The 22,169-nt window shown below is 54.1% G+C and overlaps 1 protein-coding gene across 1 annotated transcript; it reads right to left on the reverse strand.

The window, feature by feature from the left end:
- Positions 1-1,811: 1,811 nt before the first annotated feature.
- Positions 1,812-19,411, reverse strand: Fgd2 (FYVE, RhoGEF and PH domain containing 2). Its single transcript, XM_051153403.1, has 16 exons — positions 19,197-19,411; positions 16,099-16,333; positions 15,228-15,308; positions 14,654-14,802; positions 13,362-13,518; positions 13,083-13,221; positions 12,502-12,560; positions 12,122-12,268; positions 11,606-11,698; positions 8,504-8,583; positions 8,373-8,403; positions 7,925-8,017; positions 6,982-7,113; positions 4,192-4,338; positions 2,604-2,750; positions 1,812-2,258 (listed from the first exon to the last, which is right to left on the reverse strand). The coding sequence occupies exons 1-16, from the start codon at positions 19,262-19,264 to the stop codon at positions 2,043-2,045; spliced, it is 1,974 nt and encodes a 657-aa protein (XP_051009360.1). The 5' UTR covers positions 19,265-19,411; the 3' UTR covers positions 1,812-2,042.
- Between the last annotated feature and the right edge of the window lie 2,758 nt (positions 19,412-22,169).

Here is a 22,169-nt window from a genome sequence, read left to right on the forward strand (position 1 = left end):
ATACTTTGTTGTTTTCCCTTCCTCTGCGCTCTTCCTGTGTCCCCCTTCCCCCTGCTACCATAACCCTTTCTATTTCCATATCTCATGTGCTCACCACCTATTCTTCCCCTTAAGATCTCTCCTGGCCTCATGGTTCCCTTTCTAGTTTTATGACCTATGTTCCCCCGTGTATATACATATTCATAAACCTTAAGTCTAGGTCCCATGAATGAGAGAAAACTTGCTGTGCTCGTCTGAGTCTGTCTTATTTTGCTTAGTGCAAAACCTTCCACCCATTTTCATGCAAATGCCATCACTTCATTCTTCTGCATAGGAGTCCACTGTGCATAGCCAGCACATTTTCTTTATCATCCATCCGTCGATGCACACCTAGGCTGGTCCTGTTCTCTGATGAGCACAGATGGTGCAGCAGCAGTGCACACTCTACGTGCAGGTGTCCCTGTGGGGTGCTGACTTAGGGTCCCGGTGTGCGGCCAGGGGGTGGCACATCTGGGCCATATGTTGTTCTATTTTCAACATTTGAGGAACTTCTTTTTTTGGTTTCTTTTTCGAGAGACAGGGTTTCTTCATGTAGCCCTGGCTGCCCTGGAGCTCACTCTGTAGACCAGGCTGGCCTCCAACTCACAAAGATCCACCTGCCTCTGGGATTAAAGAAGTGCACCTCCACGCCCTGCCTGGTTTAGGAACTTCTATCCTGAGCCACCATGCTGGCTCCAATAATTCCCCTGCCCCCGCCCCATTTTTTAATGCTGGAGGGGATGGGGCCCAGACAGAGGTACCCATTTACTCCCCATGTCCTCAGCTTTCTTCCTCCCTCAGCTCTCTTCCTCCCTCAGCTCTCTTCCTCCCTCTTTTTCCTGCCTTCATTTCCCTGGCTTTTGTACCCACTGGCTGTGTGACCCAGAGACAATCAGTAAACCTCTTTTTTCCAGACAACCTCATCTGAAAAGTGGGGGGGGGGGGATCTTAGCTCATAATGATAGAGATGGTCTAGACAAAACACCCAGCACATCCTGGTGTGGTGGTGTGCGCTTCTAATCCCAGCCCTCAGGAGGCAGAGGGAGGGTTTTTTTTTGTTTTTTTTTTTTTTTTCTGTGAGATGAACCTGGTCTACATAGCCAGTTTCAGGCCAGCCAGGGCTACAGGGCTATAATGAGACCCCAACTATACACACACACACACACACACACACACACAAACACACACACACGGTGGCCCCATGGGAACTTACTACTGTGACTATGGTTCCACTGGTTTTGTCAGGGACTCTGAGTGTCTTTCAGTTTCCTCCCCAGCCATGCAGCCCAGGGCACCCTGCCCTCCAGGGGAGGCACCCCAAGTTCTCTTGCCTCCCCCCTTCTCAGACCAAGCAAATAAAAAGCCTTGCTAGTAGACACGGACATTGTTTAATTTCAAAGTTAGTGGTTTTCTGTTTTTCACCCCAACCCTTCCAAAGCTTCCTAGGCGACTAAGTCATAGTCTAGGCTGAGATCCGCACTAGGGCCAACAATCCTGATTACTGGGACTTCTAATATTTTAGTTTGACTTGTGTGTATGTGTGCGTGCGCGCACAGGGTCTCATGTAGCCCAGGCTGGACTGTAATTATTATGTAGCTGTGGGCAACCTTGAACGTTTGGTCCTCCTTCCTCACCTGCCCAATAGCTAGGATCACAGGCATGCACTACCATGGCCCATTTCTGTTACGCTAAGGACAGAGCCCAGAGCTTCTTGCGTGCTAGGCAGGCATTGGGCACTCAACTCACTAAGCTACCACACTGGCCACACATCCCTGTTTTAGCAATGAAGATCTCATGGCCCAGGGGGCCTTCCAACCCCCAGCCAGCCGGAATGCGTGGTTGTGTCTTCCTGAAGGAAAGAACCCCAAAGTGTCTGCTGGATGCAGAGTCAGTAAGGACCGTCTGGGCATAGATGACAGATGGGTCAGGGTAGCCCAGTTTGGGATAAAGTGACAGGGCAGCAGCAGCAGCCTGGGAAGACTGTCACGGGCAAGGGTCATGAAGGACAGCTAGCTGTGATCCAATCAGTCAGACAGGTCCTCTTCATCAGGTCCCACAGGGGTCTGGCCACTGGCAGCTCGCTTGATAGCCCTCACCCAGCGGCCCTGCAGCTCCTCAGACTCAGCTTTGAAGGTGTACTGCTGGCCTGACTGCTGCAGCTGGAAAACCCGAGGGTCCCCCTGGGGCCCTCTAGTCACCTGATAGCCCAGCAGGGGGATGGAGGTGTGAGCTTTCATATCCTGGTGGGGAAGAAAGCCATCATCGTCCACTGTTCCCCCCACTTCGCCCCTCTGCGTCACAGCCACACATTCCTGCTCCCACCAGAAGGCCCCTGATGGAGGGGGGTTGCCGGAAGATGGAGAAAGAGGAAGAGGTGGAAAGAGTGGGCCTTCCTGAGGGCAAAGTAGCTGAGAGCTGCAGTCCTAGCCCCGCTCTGAAACTTAGTGACCTGTTAACATAGAAAGCCATGTCCCCAGAAGACCTCAGTTTCTCCATCTTCCCTCTGGGGCAAGTAACACCCCAAGCCCTACTTTCCTCTACCCTGTGTGAGTGTGGAGGCCTAGCTGGGGGCAGGCATGGCATACCTGGGGGGCTGCATAGACATACAGCACAAGAGGGTCATCCCTCGGGATCACACACCAGCCCCGGGGTCCGCTCCTGCCCCACTTGTCCCCCATGAGCTGCAGGAAGCTGCACACCAGACTCTGGTCAGGGCTTGCTGAGGCCTCTTTCTAAAAGCAGAAAGAACAGTCAGGTGACAGGGTGCCCACGGGTGTCACGGGACCAGACATCAGCCAGGGAACTTCACAATCACTACAATTTTTTTTCTTTCTTTCTTTTTTTTTTTCCCAAGACAGGGCTTCTCTGTGTAGCCTTGGCTGTCCTGGGCTGGCTTTGTAGACCAGGCTGGCCTTGAACTCACAGCGATCCACCTGCCTCTGCCTCCTGAGTGCTGGGATTAAAGGCGTGAGCCACCACGCCCGGCTCATTTTTTTCTTTTTGAGACAGAGGCTCGCATAGCCTAGGCTGACCTAAAACTTGGTATGTAGCAAGGGATGACCTTGAACTCCTGATTATCTTCCTTGCACCCCCAGATTTTGGGGTTATAGGCACATGCCACCACTCCTGACACAATCATTACTCTTAGTCATTGCCTGTTACTACAAAGAACGAACAGGGCAGTTGTCTCTGAGGCTCGGAGACACCTCACTATGTGGTGCTGGGTCATGCTGGCCCACAGCAGGCAGAACTGCAGGAGCAATGAGGTGTGTGTGCCCACAGGGGCGGGCGCCCGAGCCAGGGGTGTCATCCTGAGCTATTCAAGGGACAGAGCTGGGGTCTAGCAGGCATGAGACTCGGGAAGCAGGCATTTTGCCCAGTGGGGGTGTGAATGGGGGAGGGGAGCAGGTGGGGGTGGGATCAGGGGGGTGGGGTGGGGGATGGGGCAGGAACGGGGTAGGGTGGTGGTGGTGGGGTGGGAACAGAGGGTGAGGGTGGGGGGGTGGGAGCAGGGGTAGAGAGGAAGCTGAAGTGTGTGGAGGAGGAGCCAACTTGGTCATGGGACTGAGTCTCAGGCTGAAATCGGGCACTTTTCTCTTTTTCCAAGGGGCAGTGGGATGTCACTTTAGCCTTCTTGGGGGGAAGACAGTGTAGCTAGCGTCTGGGTTCTGATATTGCGTTTGAGATTCAGAGATGAACATGGCTGGTGCCCAGAGCAAGGGCTCACAAGATGGGCAGTGGCCCTGGGAGGCCTTGAAATGTGGCACACTGATCACAGAGGAGACTGGGAAGGTGACCTCACTGGACTGGTTTTCCAAGGCCTCTTCCAGTGAGAACAGTGCCTGCAGCTGGCCAGATTGGAGGAGCCTGGGCATCTCCAACTATCACACAAGATCAGCGGCACAACCGTGGGGGGTGGGCCCTGGGAACGGGAACCAGGACAGATAAGGCTGTGCCATTATTGGATGGGGACTCAGAAGAAGGGAAGAGATTGAGGAATAGCCTACAGTCTGGCTACTTCCGGGTGTTGTCAGGCCTGGTATGGTTGGAGTAGAGGGAGAGGGGCTGTGTGAGGGCAGAAAGATGAGGGAAGGAGAGACATGGTGGCTTGTTCCTCAGAACCCAGGACAGAGTCTCCTGGGAAGGCAAGACTGGGATGCTGCCAGCTCTCACCTCCAAGATGCCCCGCCTCTTGTCCTCCTTCCGGTCAGGGAGCAAGTTTCCGGTGAGAAAAGTGTAGCAGGCTAGGCAGACTCGGCTGGGCCTGTTGCCGTCATATTTCAGCTCTGCACGGTAGTCAGAGCACTTGGCACATACTACCTGAGGGTGGGGGCGTCAGGGGTTGGGGTGTGGTCAGAAACATTGGCTGGCCACAGGAGTCCAGGCTGGGCGTTCAGGACCCAGCCCCACCGCATAGCCCTACCCACTTTCCCTCCATGGGCCTGGGTCCTGGAGGGCTAGGCAGGACAAGCTGGAGCCGCCAAAACCTCCCTGGCCCTAGAAAGGGCAGGATGCCGCCCTCCCCTAACACAATGGCAAAGGCAGGGTGACTCAGAGGAGAAAGTGGCCACCCAGGTAACTGGCAGTTCAGGTACTCTCAACTGGTGCCTTTAAGGTCCCATGGTTGAGAGCCGAGGATGCAGCAGCTCCATTGGTAGAGGCCTTGCCTACCAAGCACAAAGCCCTGGGCTCAGACCAGACTCCAGATAAAGCAGGCATTATGGCTCACACCTGTAATGCCAGCATTCCTGTAGTGGAAGATAGGAAGTCCAAGGCTGCATTTCAGATACAAGAAAAGTAAAAGCTCCCTTGCGCTTTCTGTCCGTTTTATGGTGGCAGCCCACGATTGAGTAAAGGAATACAGATGGGGGGGGGGGGGAGTTCAAGGCCAGCCTGGACTGTGTGAGACCATCTCAAAAAACAGAGTAAAACAGTAAGACTGCCACCTGCCATAGAATGGATGGGCAGGAAGACCCGCGAGGGGAACTGTGGGAACCCAGCCAGCCCGGCTCCCCATTAACGGTGAATAAGGATATTCAGGAATGACGAGTGGGGAGAAATAAAGAGAAACTCGAGGTATGACTCCGACCAGGACTGGGGTGCCCTGGGCATGCGGGGTGTGGCCACTCTCAGGGAGTCACTGCATACCCCACCTTCACAGGGTGCCCCGAGGCAGAAACGGGAGACAGAAACTGGCAGCTGAGCACGAAACGAAAGAGTGACTCACTGGCTCCCAGAAGAGGACATGTAAGGGCCCAGACACCCTGGAGTCAGGATTAAGACACGCAGGCCCGCAAGCACGCCTTGGGAGTGTATTATGCCTCTACTGAGAAATGTAAACATTTTTGTTTTGTTGAGACAGGGTTTCTCTGTGTAGCCTTGGCTGTCCTGGAGTTGTCTCTGTAGACCAGGACAGCCTGGAACTCACAGAGATCCACCTGCTTCTGCCTCCCTGAGTGCTGGGATTACAAGTGTTCGCCACTGCACCCAGCTGTAGATTTTTCTTTTTATTTCCTATTTATGTGCATAGAGGTGTCTCTGTGAGCGTCTGCCACATGCATGTGGGTGCCTGGGAAGGGCAGAAGGAAGTATTGGGTCTCCTAGGGGCTGAAATCCTCTGAAAGAGGAGCAAGTGCTCTTAAGCACCAAGCCATCTCTCTTCTGTCTTTATTGAGAAATTTGTCTTATATAAATTATTAAGTATTTATCGTCTCTTCATCAACTTTGTTTTTCATGCAGCCATGTTCCAGGCTGACCTGGAACTCACTATGCAGCCCAAGCTGACCTGGAACTCACTATGCAGCCCAAGCTGACCTGGAACTCACTATGTAGCCCAGGCTGACCTGGAACTCACTATGCAGCCCAGGCTGACCTGGAACTCACTATGTAGCCCAGGCTGACCTGGAACTCACTATGCAGCCCAGGCTGACCTAGAACTCACTATGTAGCCCAGGCTGACCTGGAACTCACTATGTAGCCCAGGCTGACCTGGAACTCACTATGTAGCCCAGGCTGATCTGGAACTCACTATGCAGCCCAGGCTGACCTGGAACTTCTCATCTTCCTCCTTCTTCCTCCCATGTGCTGAGCTTACGTACATGCACCAAAACATTTGGTTTTGTGCCTTTTTTTTTTTTTAACATTTAATGTTTGAGAGCACACACAACTGTCTATGTATGTGTGCTCAAGCACACACATAAACAGACACACACACACACACACACACACACACACACACACACACACACATGGATGGCATAGGTGTGGAGACTGGATAGCTTTGCAGGAGTCAGTCCTCTATATGAGTCACTATGTGAGTTCCAAGAATTGAACTCAGGCCATCAGGCTTGGTGGCAGATGCCATCAGCCCTGAGCCATCTAGATGACATACTGCTGTTCTAAAAAGACTTAAGCCTGGGTCTTGCTGTGTCTTTCAGGCCGGCATGAACTCAGGATCCTCCTGCTTCTGCCTCCCAAGGACTCAAGTGCTAACATTATACTTTAGGACTCAGGTGGGGAAACTGAGGCCTGCACAAGAATGTGGAGTTCGCAACGCATAAGGTGGGGAGAGAATGATATCGGGTGCATATCATGTGGTGAGACTGGCAATGTGGCAGGTGCTGGGTGGTGGGTGTGTGGTGGGTGGGTGCTCACCCGGGGATAGAGACCCTCTCAGCATTGGGCCTGGAGCCTTGAGAAAAAGAGGCTAAAGGGCGGGTGAACAGGAGGGTTGCCGAAGGAGTCTTCAGCAGGCCAGTTCACCTCTCTGAGCCCACCTCCCATCCGTGAGGCAGGGGCGCCACACACTGCAGCACAGGTGGACACTGGGAGGGCAACGGACACACCTAGTGTGTCAGCCCAGACCAGAGAGTTGGCCAGGACTGGCACCCAGCTGGAGGCAGAAATGGCCTGGGCAAAGGCAGGTCCTGGGTCCCGTCCCCAGCCCCTTGCCAGTTTACTCACGTAGCCACAAGCCCGGCAGTGGTGGCGCCGACGCGTCAGGGCATTGAAGGGCTCCTGGCAGCGCATACACATGGTCACCATCTTGTCTCGGACCCACTGAGGCGCTCGGAGACCCAGCTCCTCCGCCTGTGGCTGAGGGAGGAGAGCAGCTGGCTGCTGAGTGGGCACTTCAAGGCATCTTGCACCCCTTGGAGGCCTTGCAGCCTCTGCTTGAGGTAGTTTATTGACTAATATTCTTACTGTACAGGTGAGGAAACAGGCCCAGAGAGGTCAAACAACTCAGGAGCGCTACCCAGGCTGATCTGGAACTCACTATGTAGCCCAGGCTGACCTGGAACTCACTATGTAGCCCAGGCTGACCTGGAACTCACTATGTACCTCAGGCTGACCTGCAACTCACTATGTAGCCCAGGCTGACCTGGAACTCTATGTAGCCCAGGCTGACCCAGAAAGCCAGAAGTCAGAGCTCTCACATGGCTCCGCTCAAGGCTCCAACGGCAGAAATGTTTGTCTTTGCTTTTGAAACAGAGTCTCACTCTGTAGCTAAGGCTGTCCCAGGACTCACTATGCAGACTAGGCTGCCTTCGAAATCACAAAGCTGGCATTAAAGGCCCGATGATGCCACGCCTAGCCTAGCTAAAGGCAGACATTTTTATTTTCATTTTCGAAGGTTCTTTTTGAGTGAGAGTCTCATGTGGCCCCAGCTGGTCTTGAACTCACTATGTATCAGATGGTGACCTTGAACTTCAGATCCTCCTGCCTCCACCTCCTGGGTGATGGATCACAACACACCTGGCTCCAAGAACAGATATTGCTAACTAGGCCCGGGTGACCTGAGAGTGATGCTAGGTAGAGGGGCTTCCTCAGGCCTTTCATGTCAGTCCTAGCAGGGGACACTCTTTGTCCCTGAAACCCTGCCTTGGAGTGCAGAAGGTCCTATTACCTCAGGCTCCTGTGTGTCCCCTTGAGGTCCCTGGACAGCAGCTTTGAAGGTCTCACTCCGCTTCTCCACTTGGTCAATAGCTGCCTGGCAGGCCTAGGAAGAGGCGAAGGTGGGGCGGGTGAGGGATGTCTAAGGCCTCTTGCCCCTATACATGGCCTGGAGTAGGCCCCAGACTCTCAACTACGCGGAGGAGAAGCTGTTGGCGCCAGGTTATATGTCCCCAAAACTGAGTCTCAATCAAAGAGATTATAGGAGCTGCCCCAGACCGCCCCCACAAAGCAGTGGGGTGCATCAGGATTTGAACTCAGGGCCAATTCCAAACTCCACAGGAGGAGGGGGAAGCTGCTCATGCCCAAGTGTGGGAGCACACACACACACACCCTCTTTCTCTCTCCTTCCCCCATGTAGGCTAGGCTCAGACTCCCCTGGAGGCCTGGAGTGTACATACCTGCATCCAGGAAACCATTTCCTCTCTGGACCTTGGGAAGGAGAGAGAGCAGGATGGTTAGGGTAGTACCCACGCACTGGCCCGCCCGCCCGTCTGCTGGTCTCCTGCAGCCCCAGCCTGTCAGCGCCTACCGGGCCTGCAGTTCCAGTGTGCGCTGCTTTCCGGACACCAGGAAGGAGTGTGGAAACTCAGCGTCAGTCAGCTCCCGCACCTGTCAATGGAGGAAGGAGCCGTCGGACTCACACCCCAGTACTGCAGGCAGAAACAGTCCTACCCCTCCAGGCAGGTGCACACGCTCTGCACAAACGGGACTGAAGGCTTCGGAGATATGCCAAGAGCATGGAAGCTGACCCGGTGTGAAGTGGAGGCACAGTTCCAAAGGGTCACCAGAAATAGAAACTGGACCTCAGAAGAAGATGAGCCCATAGGCCGGGCGTGGTGGCGCACGCCTTTAATCCCAGCACTCGGGAGGCAGAGGCAGGCGGATCGCTGTGGGTTCGAGGCCAGCCTGGTCTACAAAGTGAGTCCAGGACAGCCAAGGCTACACAGAGAGACCCTGTCTCAAAAAACCCAAACCAAACAAAACAACAAAACAAAAAACAAAAACAAAAAAAAGAAAATGCGCCTATGAAAGCTTATTGGGCTATTTCTGTGGCGTAACTATTTCTACAATGAGAAGCAGGGTCACTCTCACAAGAATCCTGGGGAGTGAGTCTCATCCTGATTTACACAGCGCTGGATGTGAAAGCCCAGGGCCCTTCTATTCCACACAGTTCTTTGTGCTGATCACCAAAGGATTCCCTGCTTCAGAAGGCTTTCCTGACATCTGTTGGCCGACTGGCACCTCTCCAGATCTTGTTAGCACAAGACATTTGACTGCCACCTGCCGGCCAACTCTCATTGTAACTATGCAATCTGTGGTGTATCACAGATGGCACCTCTGCGACGATGCGGTGCCCTTGTGCGCTGTACAACCCGTTTGGGTATATGTGAAGTCCCTGAATAGCATGCCTCTGCGACCTCTCCTTTTTCAGGAACATAAGGACCAGCTCAGACCAGAGACATGATCACCTTGTGAGAAGTATGTGGCCCTGGCACCAGGTCGTACGTAGGGCTACAGAAGCCCCAAGGTGAGTCAAGCCGAGCTGTCCTTAATATCTGACTCAGAAAATGGTTTCCACTCGTAGTAGACAGCTCTTCACCCACCATGCTCAGAAATATCCAGCAGAGGGTGCTATGAGTCTACCAGCAAGGGAGCGGGCAGGCTTGCCAAGTGTGGCAGCAGGGGGCTGGCACACAAGGAACATGGACTTCTCAGACTCCTTTCTTTTTCTGAGTCAGAGTCTTACGTGGTCTCTGCTGTCATTAACCTTCATATGGCCTGGAACTCCTGACCCTCCGCCTGCTAAGTGCTGAGGTGGCAGGTGTGTGCCGGCCACACCTGGACTAGGGTGCTGGGGATCTAATTCAGGGCTCTGTAAATGTTAGAAAAACCCCCAACCAAATGAGCTACATTACAAACTGTGTTTTGTTATTTTTGGGGGGGAGGAGGCTTTGTTTGTTCATTTGAGATGATCTCTCTGTGTATCCCAGGCTGACCTTGAATTTGCAGTCATTCTCCTGTCTCAGTCTCCGAAATTCTGGGATTACAGGTATGAGCTACTATGCCAGGCTATGAAACTCCTTTGATGTATGTATGTATCTTTTTGTTTGGTTGGTTAGTTGGTTTTTTTTGGTTTTTTTGTTTGTTTGTTTGTTTGTTTTTTGTTTTTGAGACAGGGTTTCTCTGTGTAGCTCTGGCTGTCCTGGACTTGCTTTGTAGACCAGGCTGGCCTGAAACTCAGAGATCCATCTGCCTCTGCCTTCCAAGTGCTGAAATTAAAATCCTGCACATTCACACCTGGGCGTGGGATCTGCTTTTTTTTTTTTTTTTTTTTTTGTCTGTGGTGGCTGGTCTCTGCTATGGTCTTTATGCTGATTCTGTCCTTCCAATGTCGTTTTCTCACCCATAGCTTTGTCTACCTCCTTCCTCAATCTTGCTCACTGAGGGCCCCCCAACAGACACACCTGCTCACACTCTGGCCCCTGGGACTCTCTAGCCATCTCAGGATGGATGCGAGAAGCCTCGGGTAGAGGCTGCCCAGGTAAAGTACTCCACATCACTCAGGGCCCAACTATGAGCGCTCAGAGGAAGTTCGTATCCTGGAGACCTCATGGGGTGGGAATGGGGGCTTCAGACACAGCATCTCTGAGCGTTTGCTTCTGCCTTAGCTACTCAAGCCAGGGTCGGCCACCTGACGTCCACTGTTCTCAGTGCTGGGGTTACAGGTATGCCTTCCCCAACTACTTCTGTGCTGGAGATGGAACCCGGGGCTTCGTGCAAGCTAGCCAGGTGCTTTCCCAACTGCCTACATCCACAGCCCTAGAACTGACCTTGGAAGATAAAAAGATGCCTAATACAGGGATGGTTAGTGTTAGGATTCTGTTTCAGTTGGCCTACCTATGATGTCATTGCTTCCGTGCCACCGGGGCATGGCAATGCCCAGGGCTATATAAAAGGACAAACTCTCCTTGTGGCTCTCTCCTTTCTCTCTCTACCTCCGCTTCCTCTTCCTCTCTGTTCTTCTATCTCTGTCTCTGTCTCTGGGGTACCCCTACCCCCTTTCCTTCCCTCCCCATGCTCGTTTAATAAACTCCTCTATAACATAATATCTGCTGCCTGTTGCCTTATTATCTTATTATGAAATATAAAAGTACCCCACATCAGAGGGCTGTGGGAGGGTCTGATTGGAGGGTGCAGGACTGGCCCCACCCATTTGAGCTCCACTCTAGATGAGACCCAGCCAGGGGCTGGGCTGACCTTGCTCTGCAGCCCCATTCAGCCACAGTATGTCGGCAGGACTGCCAGGGTCCCTCGAGGATGCCTAGAAATGCAGGACCCCAGGGACAGGGTCCTGGCCAACCCTCTCAGGCAATGGGTCCATCCGTGGCACACACACACAAGAAGAGGGAGCCTTCAGGGAAGGAAGGCTCTACACCCTCCACCCCCAGGCTGCTCGGCCCAGCTGGACCAGTTGGACAACAGTGGTACAGATAGCAAGGAAAGCGCTAGGAGGCTGCCAGGGTTGGGCACTGCCCCGGAGTGAGTCACGCTGCTCTCACAAGGGCCTGCTCTGCCCCGTACTATCACCCACCCTAGACCCTCTTTGGAGGACGGTCCTTTGGAGGCTCACCTTCATGCCGGCCACATCGATGCGGGTCCGCACCTGGAACTGGGCACCCACTTGAAGGACTCGAGGTACGCAATACAGCAGCATGTTGTTGAACTGGGAAGACACGGGCAGTATAGGGCAGCAGCTCAGAGTCCCCTGTGTGACCTGGCCATCACCCCTCTCCTCCCCTCTGGCCACATTCTAGGTGGGCTCACACATAGGTCATCACAGATGACCTGGGCAATGGAGAGAATGTGGCTGTCTGGCCCCCAACCGCACTGATGGGCTCTGAAGTGTCCCTCAGTACTGTGAGCACTAGGGAACCAAACCAGCCTTGGGAGCCTGCGGGTGACAGGAGGTATAGAGCTCAGGCCAGCCCAGCAGATCTTCCTGGAGGCTAACTTAACCCTCTCCTGCTATGCTGCCTTTAGAGTACCCAGGAGCAACCCAGGCCTTATAGCCAAGCAGAGCTCAGACTCTGATTTCTGCTTCCCAGGGCACACCTGACTGCAAAGCCAGCCACCCAGCAGCCCCTACCAAAAACAGGTAGCGCTCCATTGGATCGCTGCGGCGGAAAGAGATCTTGAGGACAGGGCCCTCTCGGAGCAGGGTGTTGGAGGGGTCCACAATGTCATCCTCCAGGCCCAGGCGCTGATATACCTCCCACAGGCCCTGCAGTCGCTCCTGGAGATGGGGAACACTTCAGCCTAGGCTGGGCAGGGTCCCAACTTCTTGATAATGTGCCTCGCAGGGGATGGGGATGAGAGAGCCCAAAGGCATAGAAGCAGCAAGGGACAGGACCAGTGGATACAAGGACCAAGAGACAGGGTGTGTCCAGGGATGCCTCCACACTCTCTCCAAGGACAGGCCACACCCACTTCAAGGACAGGCCACACCCATTCCAAGGACAAGCTCACCATCTCTGCAATGGCTGCATTGGAGTGCTGTGCAGCTGAGAAGATCATGTCCAGGGCTCCTAGCAAGGGAGCAGGGCCCCAGTCATTTCCGGAGACCTGCGCCTGCGCCTGGGGCTGGGGCTCAACAATATAGCCTGTGGGGACTGTGCCATAAGGACCACCAGGCACAACCCTGCCCATACAGGCCAGCATAGTGAGTGTCTAGAAGTTGGGAGCCACTCAGGATAGGGCCACTGAGGCCACTGGGAAGCTGTGATTAGGTGTATGACTTGGGCAATGCCCTCTACTCACAGTCAGACCTAGAAGGTATGCCCTACAGGTGTAGGTTCAAATCCCAGCTCTGCTCCTTTCTGGACCATGGGCAGATCCCTTAATCTCTCGGGGCCTGTTTTTTTTTTTCTTCCCCCCTCAGGGCCTTATTATCCTGTCTGTCAACTGTGGCTGTGGTGTGGATAACATGTACGAGATGCCAACTGTTGATGCCATGATAGAAGATCACCAGAACCACTTTAGTAGGTCCCCAGAATACACATGTCAGTAGGCAGCCCTCCCCAGCTCCCTGGGCCCCAGGGTGTCCTCACTCTGGGCATCTTCGAGGTCTGGGGCCTGGGCTGGCAGCTTCTGCACATATTCTTTGAGCAGCAGCTCGTACCGCGGGATTCTCTGCACGGGCTCCAACATATGATGCTGCAAGGTCAGGTTGCCCGAGGCTTCGCGGCGCTTGGGGAGCAGGGAGCAGTGGCGGAAAGGTGAGAGCAGGGAAAGTGGGGTGCCAGGCCCGAGGGTGTCCAAACGGCTTGGGGGGGGAATGAGTCAGGCTCACCAGGCGGCTGTGCAGGCTCCTCCCCTGCGTCCCTCACCTGGATGCGGGCGACCACCTCCTGGAAGGGCTGAGACCTGTCCATCCAGGTGGCCAGCAGGTCCGCCGCCCGTTCAAAGTTCTTCACGTACTCGCTGTACATTTTCAGAAACGGGGCCAGTTTCTGGATCACATCCCCAATGCGGGGTGTGGCTGTCCTGAGTTCAGGGAGGGGATGCTCTCAGCCTAGCCACCTTCTGTCTCAGTCCCTGAGCCAGACTCCCCAGGCTCTCCAGCCCCCTACAGCCTTTCCAGTACCCTTGAGGCAGATGTCAGAGTGGCACCCCAAGGGTCTGCCTTCTTAGACTCTGAGGCCCGGATCCCTGCCTAGCCCTCCATGAGGCCCATCGAGGCCTGGCTGGCGAGAATGCTAAGGCACTGTGGAGCTGATAATACACCCCTCACGAGAGTGTTGCCCAGGAAGGCTGCCTGTCTCAGCCCTAAGTATTCTAGACTGGCCTCCACTCTAGCTCTCTCTCTCTCTCTCTAAAGTCTACTTTACTTACTATCATTCTGTGTGTGTATGTGTGGGTGCTCGTGGCATAGCACACATGTGGAGGTCAGAGGACAATTTTGGGGGATCCAGTTCTCTTCTTTGACTGTTAGTCCCAGCAATTAAGTTCGGGTCCACAGCCTTGTTCAAAAGCACTTCACTCATTGCGACATCTCGCCAGCCCTCCACCCCCTGTCTCTCTTTAGATTTACTTATTATTTTATGTGTATCGGCGTTTTGCATACATGTGCTCGTGTGTGTGCCTGGGGCCCACAGTGGCCACAAGAGGGCTACTGGACCCCTTCTAACTAGAGCTATCCATGGTCGTGAGGCAACATGTAGGTGTTAGAATCAGGGCTTCTTTTTTTTTTTTTTTTTTGGTTTTTCGAGACAGGGTCTCTCTATGTAGCCTTGGCTGTCCTGGACTCGCTTTGTAGACCAGGCTGGTCTTGAACTCACGAAGATCCACCTGCCTCTGCCTCCTGAGTGCTGGGATTAAAGGTATGCACCACCATGTCTGGCCAGGGCTTTTTATATGACAATGACCTGAACATCACACAGATGGCCGGAAAACCAGGCTGATAACAGATGCCAAGACCAAGGCCAGGGGCCCAGTCAGTTCAACGACCTCCATGACCTCTTAAGTTGGGGGGGACAAGGATTACCCCCCTTCTTCCTCAGTTGTGCAAGAGATATAGGCCTGCAGAAGACTAAACTCAAGCACCTAGACATCACAGGCACCGCTCGCTCTGGGTCCATGACCCCACACCAAGTTGGGGTGCTGAAACCTGTCCCCTCACCAGCCGTCCACTCGCCGCTGTAGCTCTGGAAGGAAGAACTGTGCGTGGAAGCGATAGATCGAGGAGATATTGGAGAAGATGAGCCTGACCACGTCCTCGGGGAAGGCCTTGCTCCGGCCTGCCTCCCTCAGCAGCTCCTGGAAGAACACCTGCACAGGAAACCGACGTCATACCCTGCCCAAGAGGAAGTCACCACCCACCAGTCCTGCAGGCCCAGGGGGACAGCACAGGTCCAGCAGAGTCAGGCCTGCATCCATCCTTGCCACACCCCTGGGAGAGATGGCTGAGGAAGACTGGATTCTGGCCACTTTACAGATGGGCAGATGAACCAGGAGTCCCTAGGACTCGGCCAAGGGAACAAGGGAAATAGGCCCATCTGTGTCTTCCTAGGCCTTGGGCCATGCCTTAGCTAAAGTACCTTAAGAAAGTCGGGGTGCCTTGTGAGGGCAAACAATGGGGAAATCAGGCAGGGCTGACTAGGAACAAAGGCTCGGTGAATAGAGCTAAAGCCAAGTCCTGGGGCTGGTGTCAGCACTCCTGATGTGTGTGGGGGTGTTGGGGAGTCCCCACTGGCCTGGTCAAGCAGGTGCAGGCGAGCCACGTAGGCCTGCTCCGTCTCCAGAAGTTCCTGCACGACCCTCTTCTCCTCGGGTTCCTACAGGGGTTGAGGAGAAAGGTGGACACCTTGGCTTGCTACACCTCAGACGACAGTGTGGCTGTGCCTGAAGAACACACCCTCTGGACCCCCACCCTCCCACAGCACACTCCAGGTCTGGTGCTGGAGGTTCCAGGGCTGAGCCTTAAGGTTAGGCAGCCTCCTCCCTTTGCTCCCCCCCCCCCCACTCCCAGGCTTTCATAGGAGCCAAGAGACAACGAACCACTGTGGAAGAGACCTGTTTGCCTGATGGGGAGTCCTCTAGGAGGCTACACACACGCAGAGTAAGGCACAGCATTCCAGTTGAGCCATCCTCTGGCCCTTTGGGGCTAGAGGGGGCATCAAGGTTACAAGAGGTCATAAGGGTGTGGCCACAAACCAATGTGGTTAGTGACCTTCTAAGAGGAGGGGAGTTAGGCCTATTGGAGCACCCCTGTGGTCCCAACACTCAGATGTGTGTAGGAGAATGAGATTTTTAAGGCTAGTCTGGACTACATTGTAAGATTCTCTCTTGGGCCAGGCGGCGGTGGCGCACACCTTCAATCCCAGCACTCGGGAGGCAGAGGCAGATGGATCGCTGTGAGTTCGAGGCCAGCCTGGTCTACAAAGTGAGTCTAGGACAGCCAAGGCTACACAGAGAGACCCTGTCTCGGGGGGGAGGAAAGATTCTGTCTTGAAGAGGAGGAGGAAGAGGGAGACGAAGGAGAAAGAGGAAGAGAGATGTAAAGCTGAAAGGTCCCTTCTACCCATCTCCCAGTCAGAGCCAGCAGTCCTGCCACCAACTCCTCACCTGAGTCTCTGGCCCTGGGCTGGCCCCAGGCTGGTGAGATTTCCTCCAAGCCCCACTTGATAGCTTATTCTTGAGGGAGCTCAGATATGTCCTGCTGACTGGCCGGAGCTCAGATTTCAAGGCCTCCCCATCAGGAGGCGCCTCCCAAGGCCGTAGGGACAGAGGCAGCTGGTGTTCAGGGCTCTGGGGCTGGTCCTTGGGGCTGTGGGGTCCCGGTGTTGCTTCCAGGGTCCTTCTGAGAACAGATTACCCTTGAGGGTCTCCTCAGGTAACTGGTGTGAGTTGCTGGTGTTCATGGGCCCCCACACGCCAAGCATAGTGTAGGAACTTGACAAGACTTCTGCGTCTCTCCTCAGCCCTCCTCCTCCCTCTTTTTTGAGCCTCGGTCTCATGCATCACAGGCTGGTCTTGGTCCCCCTTTAGAGTGGAAGACGACCTTGGATTTCTGGTCCTCCTACCTCTGCCTCCTTGGTGCTAGGACTATAGGCAGGCACAAACCACCTCGCCTGGTTTACACGGTGTTGGGGACAAGGTTTGGTGCATGCTAAGCATGCGTTCTACCAAAGGAGCCACATCCCCGGCACCACCATCTTTCTGAGACTCTCCTGGGAGGGAGCTCCATCAGTCCTCTGAATGAGTCATTGTGGACTCTTTTATTCTCTGGGGAACTATATACTTCCCTGTTTCAAATGCAACCAACGTCTAGAGAAACCCTCCTTTGGCACACAGAAGTTTTTCAGGTGTTCCTTCAGCGTCACCCCCCACCTTTGGACTTCAGCCTCCCACCATCTTAATTTCTGTACCTCTCCTGAATATACACATCAAGGGAAAGGGGGATCCATAGAGCAATACAGAGCAAGGGCACAGATTGCAAAGACGGGGCTTTGCATGGGGACAAGCCTATGCCTTTCATGCCATTACTAGGGGACAAAGTAAGACTGGGGAGCAGAGCCCCTGACACCCAGGTTTGGCCCTCACAGGGCAGCTTTGCAGTTCTGCAGGCCAGAGAAACCCACCCTGGCAGGGCTATCCCTGCTAGGCACCCGCAGGGAAACAGACCAAAGTGACAGCACTGAGTAGGCGTCCACACAAGAAAGACAGAGGCCAGACAGGTACCAAGCCTCCAAAACCCAAAGAGAAAGAGCACCACTGCCTCCACACTGCAGTTGTGGAAACTGAGGCAGAAAGGACAGGAACACAGAAGTGGCACAGGTGGAGAGGCTGGGCCCGCATCTCCACGCTAAGCTGTCCTTTCTCTTGGTGTCGAGGAGAAAGGGACGGGACGCAGACAGCTGAAGCGATTGCTCGGGTCACAGGCCTGAAGGAGGTAGGGGGAGCATCGGGGCCCATTCCAGGTGTAGAAGGCTGAGTTCCTTGGCCTCGGGGCCTGCAGCCAGGGGTGCTGGGGTAGGGCGAGAGTGGGCGTTGGGTGGAATGTGCTGCGTCCTAGGTTTTCTCTTCTACATTTGGTCTCAGCTTCTGCATTTCTAAGCACTCACATCTGTGGCTGTTTCCTCTCCAGCCCTCAGTGCCAGATCAGCTCGGTTCCAAGGGCCCCACAGAGAACCCTGCGTGTTACCCCTTTTTTCTTAGGCTGGCTCTCACACTACTGATCTTCCTTCTTTCTTCCTTCCTTCCTTTCTTTCTTTCTTCGAGACAGGGTTTCTCTGTGTAGTCTTGGCTGTCCTGGACTCCCTATGTAGACCAGGCTGGCCTTGAACTCACAGCGATCAGCCTGCCTCTGCCTCCCGAGTGCTGGGATTAAAGGCGTGCGCCACCACACCCAGCTCTTTAACCATGTTTCTTATGCCCCACTCCTATGTAGGGTTACTCCACCTTCGAGGCACAGCCTGACACAGCTCAGTGCCTCAAGAGCTGACACCCACCTTCCAGCACTATGGGTGTGGTGGTCTACTTCCGGGGTGGTGGGCCAAGAAGGCGTTGGCATGGAGCTGTCCTGGGTGCTGAACCGGAATGGCGGGTGGGGTGCAGGCCCCTGGAGAGGCAGGGGCAAGCTGCTCCAGAAGTGAAACTATAGCTGGCATGAATATAGGGTTCCATGTGGAGGCCTCATGCGCCTCCCTTGGCCAGAAGGGCCCTAACACAGCACAGAGGCCTTCCCAGGGCACGTAAAGCCTGTGGCCTTGCATTGTGGAAGGATGGAGCTTTGGGTCATAAGCAGACATCTGTCCCTCAGGTCCCTAGGCACTGCACTGTGTTCCCACGGCTCCCTAGGGCCAGGGGCACTGGTGGCAGAGGCTGCCTCACTTGGCATCTAGCAACTAAAGGCATGGGTGCCTAAGCTAGAAGCACTGCGGTGCACCCACGTTCTGGTGTACCCTAGCACAAACTAGGGCTCAGCCTCTCCCTCCACCTGCCCCTTCTCCCCTCTTCTTTCACGTTCTACTGCACACAGCCTCCCCCCCTAAGCCTCCTGAGGCCAGTTTCTCTCTGGAGGTGTACTTCCTGAGGGCAGTACCTAAGATCCCCCCTCCCCCCCCAAAAAAAACCACAGGCCTGCACAGTGACTTCATGTCTCCCACTCACGCCTCTCCAGGACCACCTAGGACCCCCTCCCTCCACACCTGGCCTTGTCTTTCTCCACACACAAGCCCTAGCACAGCCCCAAAGTGTGGAAACTTAAAGAACCTGGTCCCAGTGCCTTCTCTTTTCTTCCTTAAAGATGGGGACAGAAGGATACTCACCCTAGGGCCCTGAGGGTAAGACCTGAGGTACACAAGGTAACTTAGGACACTGACATCATGAGCAGGGCTCTGCTTTGCCTCGTTCCATCTGTGTCCTGCCCTCTTGCTCCCATTTAACTGTGTCCTGGTTTGAGTGGGATGTGTGTGCACTTGTGCATGCGCGGGGTGGGGGTGGGAGTAATCTCCCAATGCATGCTGCTTGCTCACCTTGGGCCAGCTTAATAGTCCAAGGGTAGTCTCCTGTACTGCCAATCACCCATGATGGAGGGACATGGGTGCTGCCCAGACAGGAGACCCTAACCCGGGGCAGAACCCAAAGTGCCAGGCAAAGAGAAGGGCTCGACCCCCCCCCACCTCCACCCCCACCCCTACCCCCACCCCTGCCATTTGTACCTGTTGCTCTCAAACACAGCCACCAGGCTGCACACTGAGTCCTGCTTCTCCTCACAGCCTTGCTCCATCCTGCAAGCCGGCAGGGTGGTCTTCAGCTACCACAGAAACAGGGAGGAAGGCAACCAGCCAGTGCACTTGACACTCCCTGGCCTGAGGGTGAAAGGAGGCCTAGGACGGCCTGGAATCTGTGCCCATCTCTTCTGACTGCTCGCTGGCCTGGCGGGGCAGTTCCTATCTTCAGAGTGAAAAAAGAGGAAGTGGTCCCAGGGGCCTGGAGGAGAGGCCAGCTGTCCCTACTGTGGGAGGAGCCTGTAAAGCTCTGCCCTGCCCTCTTGGCCTTTGACCTTTACCTCCCGGGAGATGTCTACCTTGCCCTTACCCTGTTAGCGAAGGTACCAGCAGTGGCAAGAGGGGCCATAGGATGTTTCTGGAGCTGGGGGCTTGAGATTTGTTTTTAAGATGGATCTTTATTATTCACACAGTATTCTGTACGCATGTGTGCTTGCCTACCAGAAGAAAGCACCAGATCTCATTATAGGTCGTTATAAGCCACCATGTGGTTTCTGGGAATTGAACTCAGGACCTTTGGAAGAGCAGACAGTGCGGTGCTCTTAACCTCTGAGCCCTCTCCAGCCCTGGGATTCCCCCCCACCCCCCTTGGTACCATTCTCAGCATCTTTCCTGCATCTGGCCCTGTTCACAGCTGTAAGGAAACAGCTTCTAAGTTAAAAGCGGGTCACAGGGCTGGGGATGTAGCTCAGTTGGTAGGGCACTTGCTCGGCATGCAGGAAGCCCTGGGCTCCATCCTCGACACTGTAGCACTGGGTCTTGGCACCCACTGGGGAGGTGGAGGTGGAGACAGGAAGAACAGAATCCAAAGTCTTGACTACATAATGAGTGTGAGGCCAGCCTGGGCTACATGGGTGGGGTGGCTTTGAGATGTCAGTGGGTAAGTGTACTTGCAGCCATACCTTACAGTTTGAGTGAAATCCCGGAGCCCCTCATGGTGGAAGGAGAGAATACACTTTCTTTCTTTTTACTTCTTTTTATTTTTATGTGTATGAGCCTTTTGACCGCATGAGTGCACGCACACCACATGTGTGCCTGGTGCCCATACAGGTTGGAAGAGGGTGTTGGATTTCCGGGAGCTAGAGTTATGGATGACTAAGAGCCACCTTGTGGTGCCCAGGAACCAAACCTAGGTCCTCTGTAAGAGCAGCAAGGGTTTTTAACCACAGAGCCATCTCCAGCCAAAACAGAAAGCTTTCAAGGTATCTCTGGGATCTGATCCACACACACTGTGTTTATTGTGCCTCTTCCCTAAAAACCAAATGTTTTTTAAAAAACAGAACAAGGCCGGGCATGGTGGCGCACGCCTTTAATCCCAGCACTTGGGAGGCAGAGGCAGGTGGATCGCTGTGAGTTCGAGGACAGCCTGGTCTACAAAGTGAGTTCAGGACACCCAAGGCTACACAGAGAAAACCTGTCTCGAAACAAACAAACAAACAAACAAAACAAAACAACAACAACAACAAAAACCAAAAAAAAAACAGAACAAAACAAACAAACAAAAAAACCACACACACACACACACACACAAGTTGGCACCTTTAGTCCCAGCACTCGGGAGGCAGAGGCAGGAGGATCTCTGAGTTTGGGGCCAGCCTGGTCTACAGAGTGAGTTCCAGGACAGCCAGGTCAACACAGAGAAACCCTGACTGAAAACAAACAAACAAACAAAACAGTAACAACAACACAGACTGTGAGGGGCCGCAGGGAGGGGCCCTGTGGTCCCCAACACCTCTCTGGTGCTTTTGTCTTAGTGGTGTTGTTGTCACCCTGGTGCCCCAGGTGGGAGGAGCTGACGATGCCAATGGCGGTAAGCTCCCAGCTAACAGATCTCTTTGTCTTCACTCCCATAGCTGCATTCTGCAAGAAACAGAGGCTCGGGGAGGTCATGACACCTGCCTGAGGTCACCCAGGAAGAACAGAGGAGAACTGCCATTTCTGAAGCTCAGGTAGGCGTCTTACAACTTTAGCAGAGATCTGGGGAGCCTGGAGGATGGCCTTCACAGGCTCCATCCTCAGGGTCCCCTGACCACACTACCCTAGGGGAATCTCTGTTCACCGAGTCCTGAGCCCCTTAGTCACTCAGGGCTTCTGGAACACGTGACCAGGGCCTCTGTTCTGTTCATTCAAGCTAGAAGGCCATTCATTCATCCACAGCTCTCCCATGAGTCCTGAGCCAGGATCCTCCGCTGAAGCTGGTCTTTGTCCTAGGATCAAGTGTGAGTCATCCTGGAGCCCAAATCCCCTGGCACGGTTTATGCTCAGCAGCCATGCGGCCCCCAGCTTTCCCTCAGCTGTGTTTCCCACCAGAGGCTGGCCCAGTCCTGAGGCCTAAATGTCACTAATCCCAAACTCAGGTCCCCTGCAAGAGCAACAAGTGCTCATGACCACTGAGCCATCTCTCTGGCCCTCATAGTGCCAGCTTCATGGAGCCCTGAGCATGTGAGGCTGGCTGCACGCTCTGTGAACTGAGCACCATCTTCAGCCCCGCTGGTACTTTGTCATGAAACTCTTAGAACATACAGGGGGCCTGATGGAATAGAACAATTCAACCCCCCACAAGCTCTCAGCCCACATGCAACCTCAGTCCCAGCCTGCTGTGGCCTTCACCATTTTCCCTTCTGTGTCATGATTAAGCAAACCCCAAACACCAGATGCCAGATGACCCCCAAATACACCCATGCAAATGTATGTATATCTACACATTTATTATAGTAATATTGTTTTATTGTCGTGTGTGTATGTGTGTGTGTGTGTGTGTGTGTATTGTTTGGTTGATTGGGGTTTTTTTATTTATTTTTATTTACTTTTTTTTTTTTTTTTTTTTTTTTTTTTGTTTTTTCGAGACAGGGTTTCTCTGTGTAGCCTTGGCCATCCTGGACTCACTTTGTAGACCAGGCTGGC

The sequence above is a fragment of the Acomys russatus genome, chromosome 11 (genome assembly GCF_903995435.1).
Source record: "Acomys russatus chromosome 11, mAcoRus1.1, whole genome shotgun sequence".
In the NCBI taxonomy this organism is placed as follows: domain Eukaryota; kingdom Metazoa; phylum Chordata; class Mammalia; order Rodentia; family Muridae; genus Acomys; species Acomys russatus.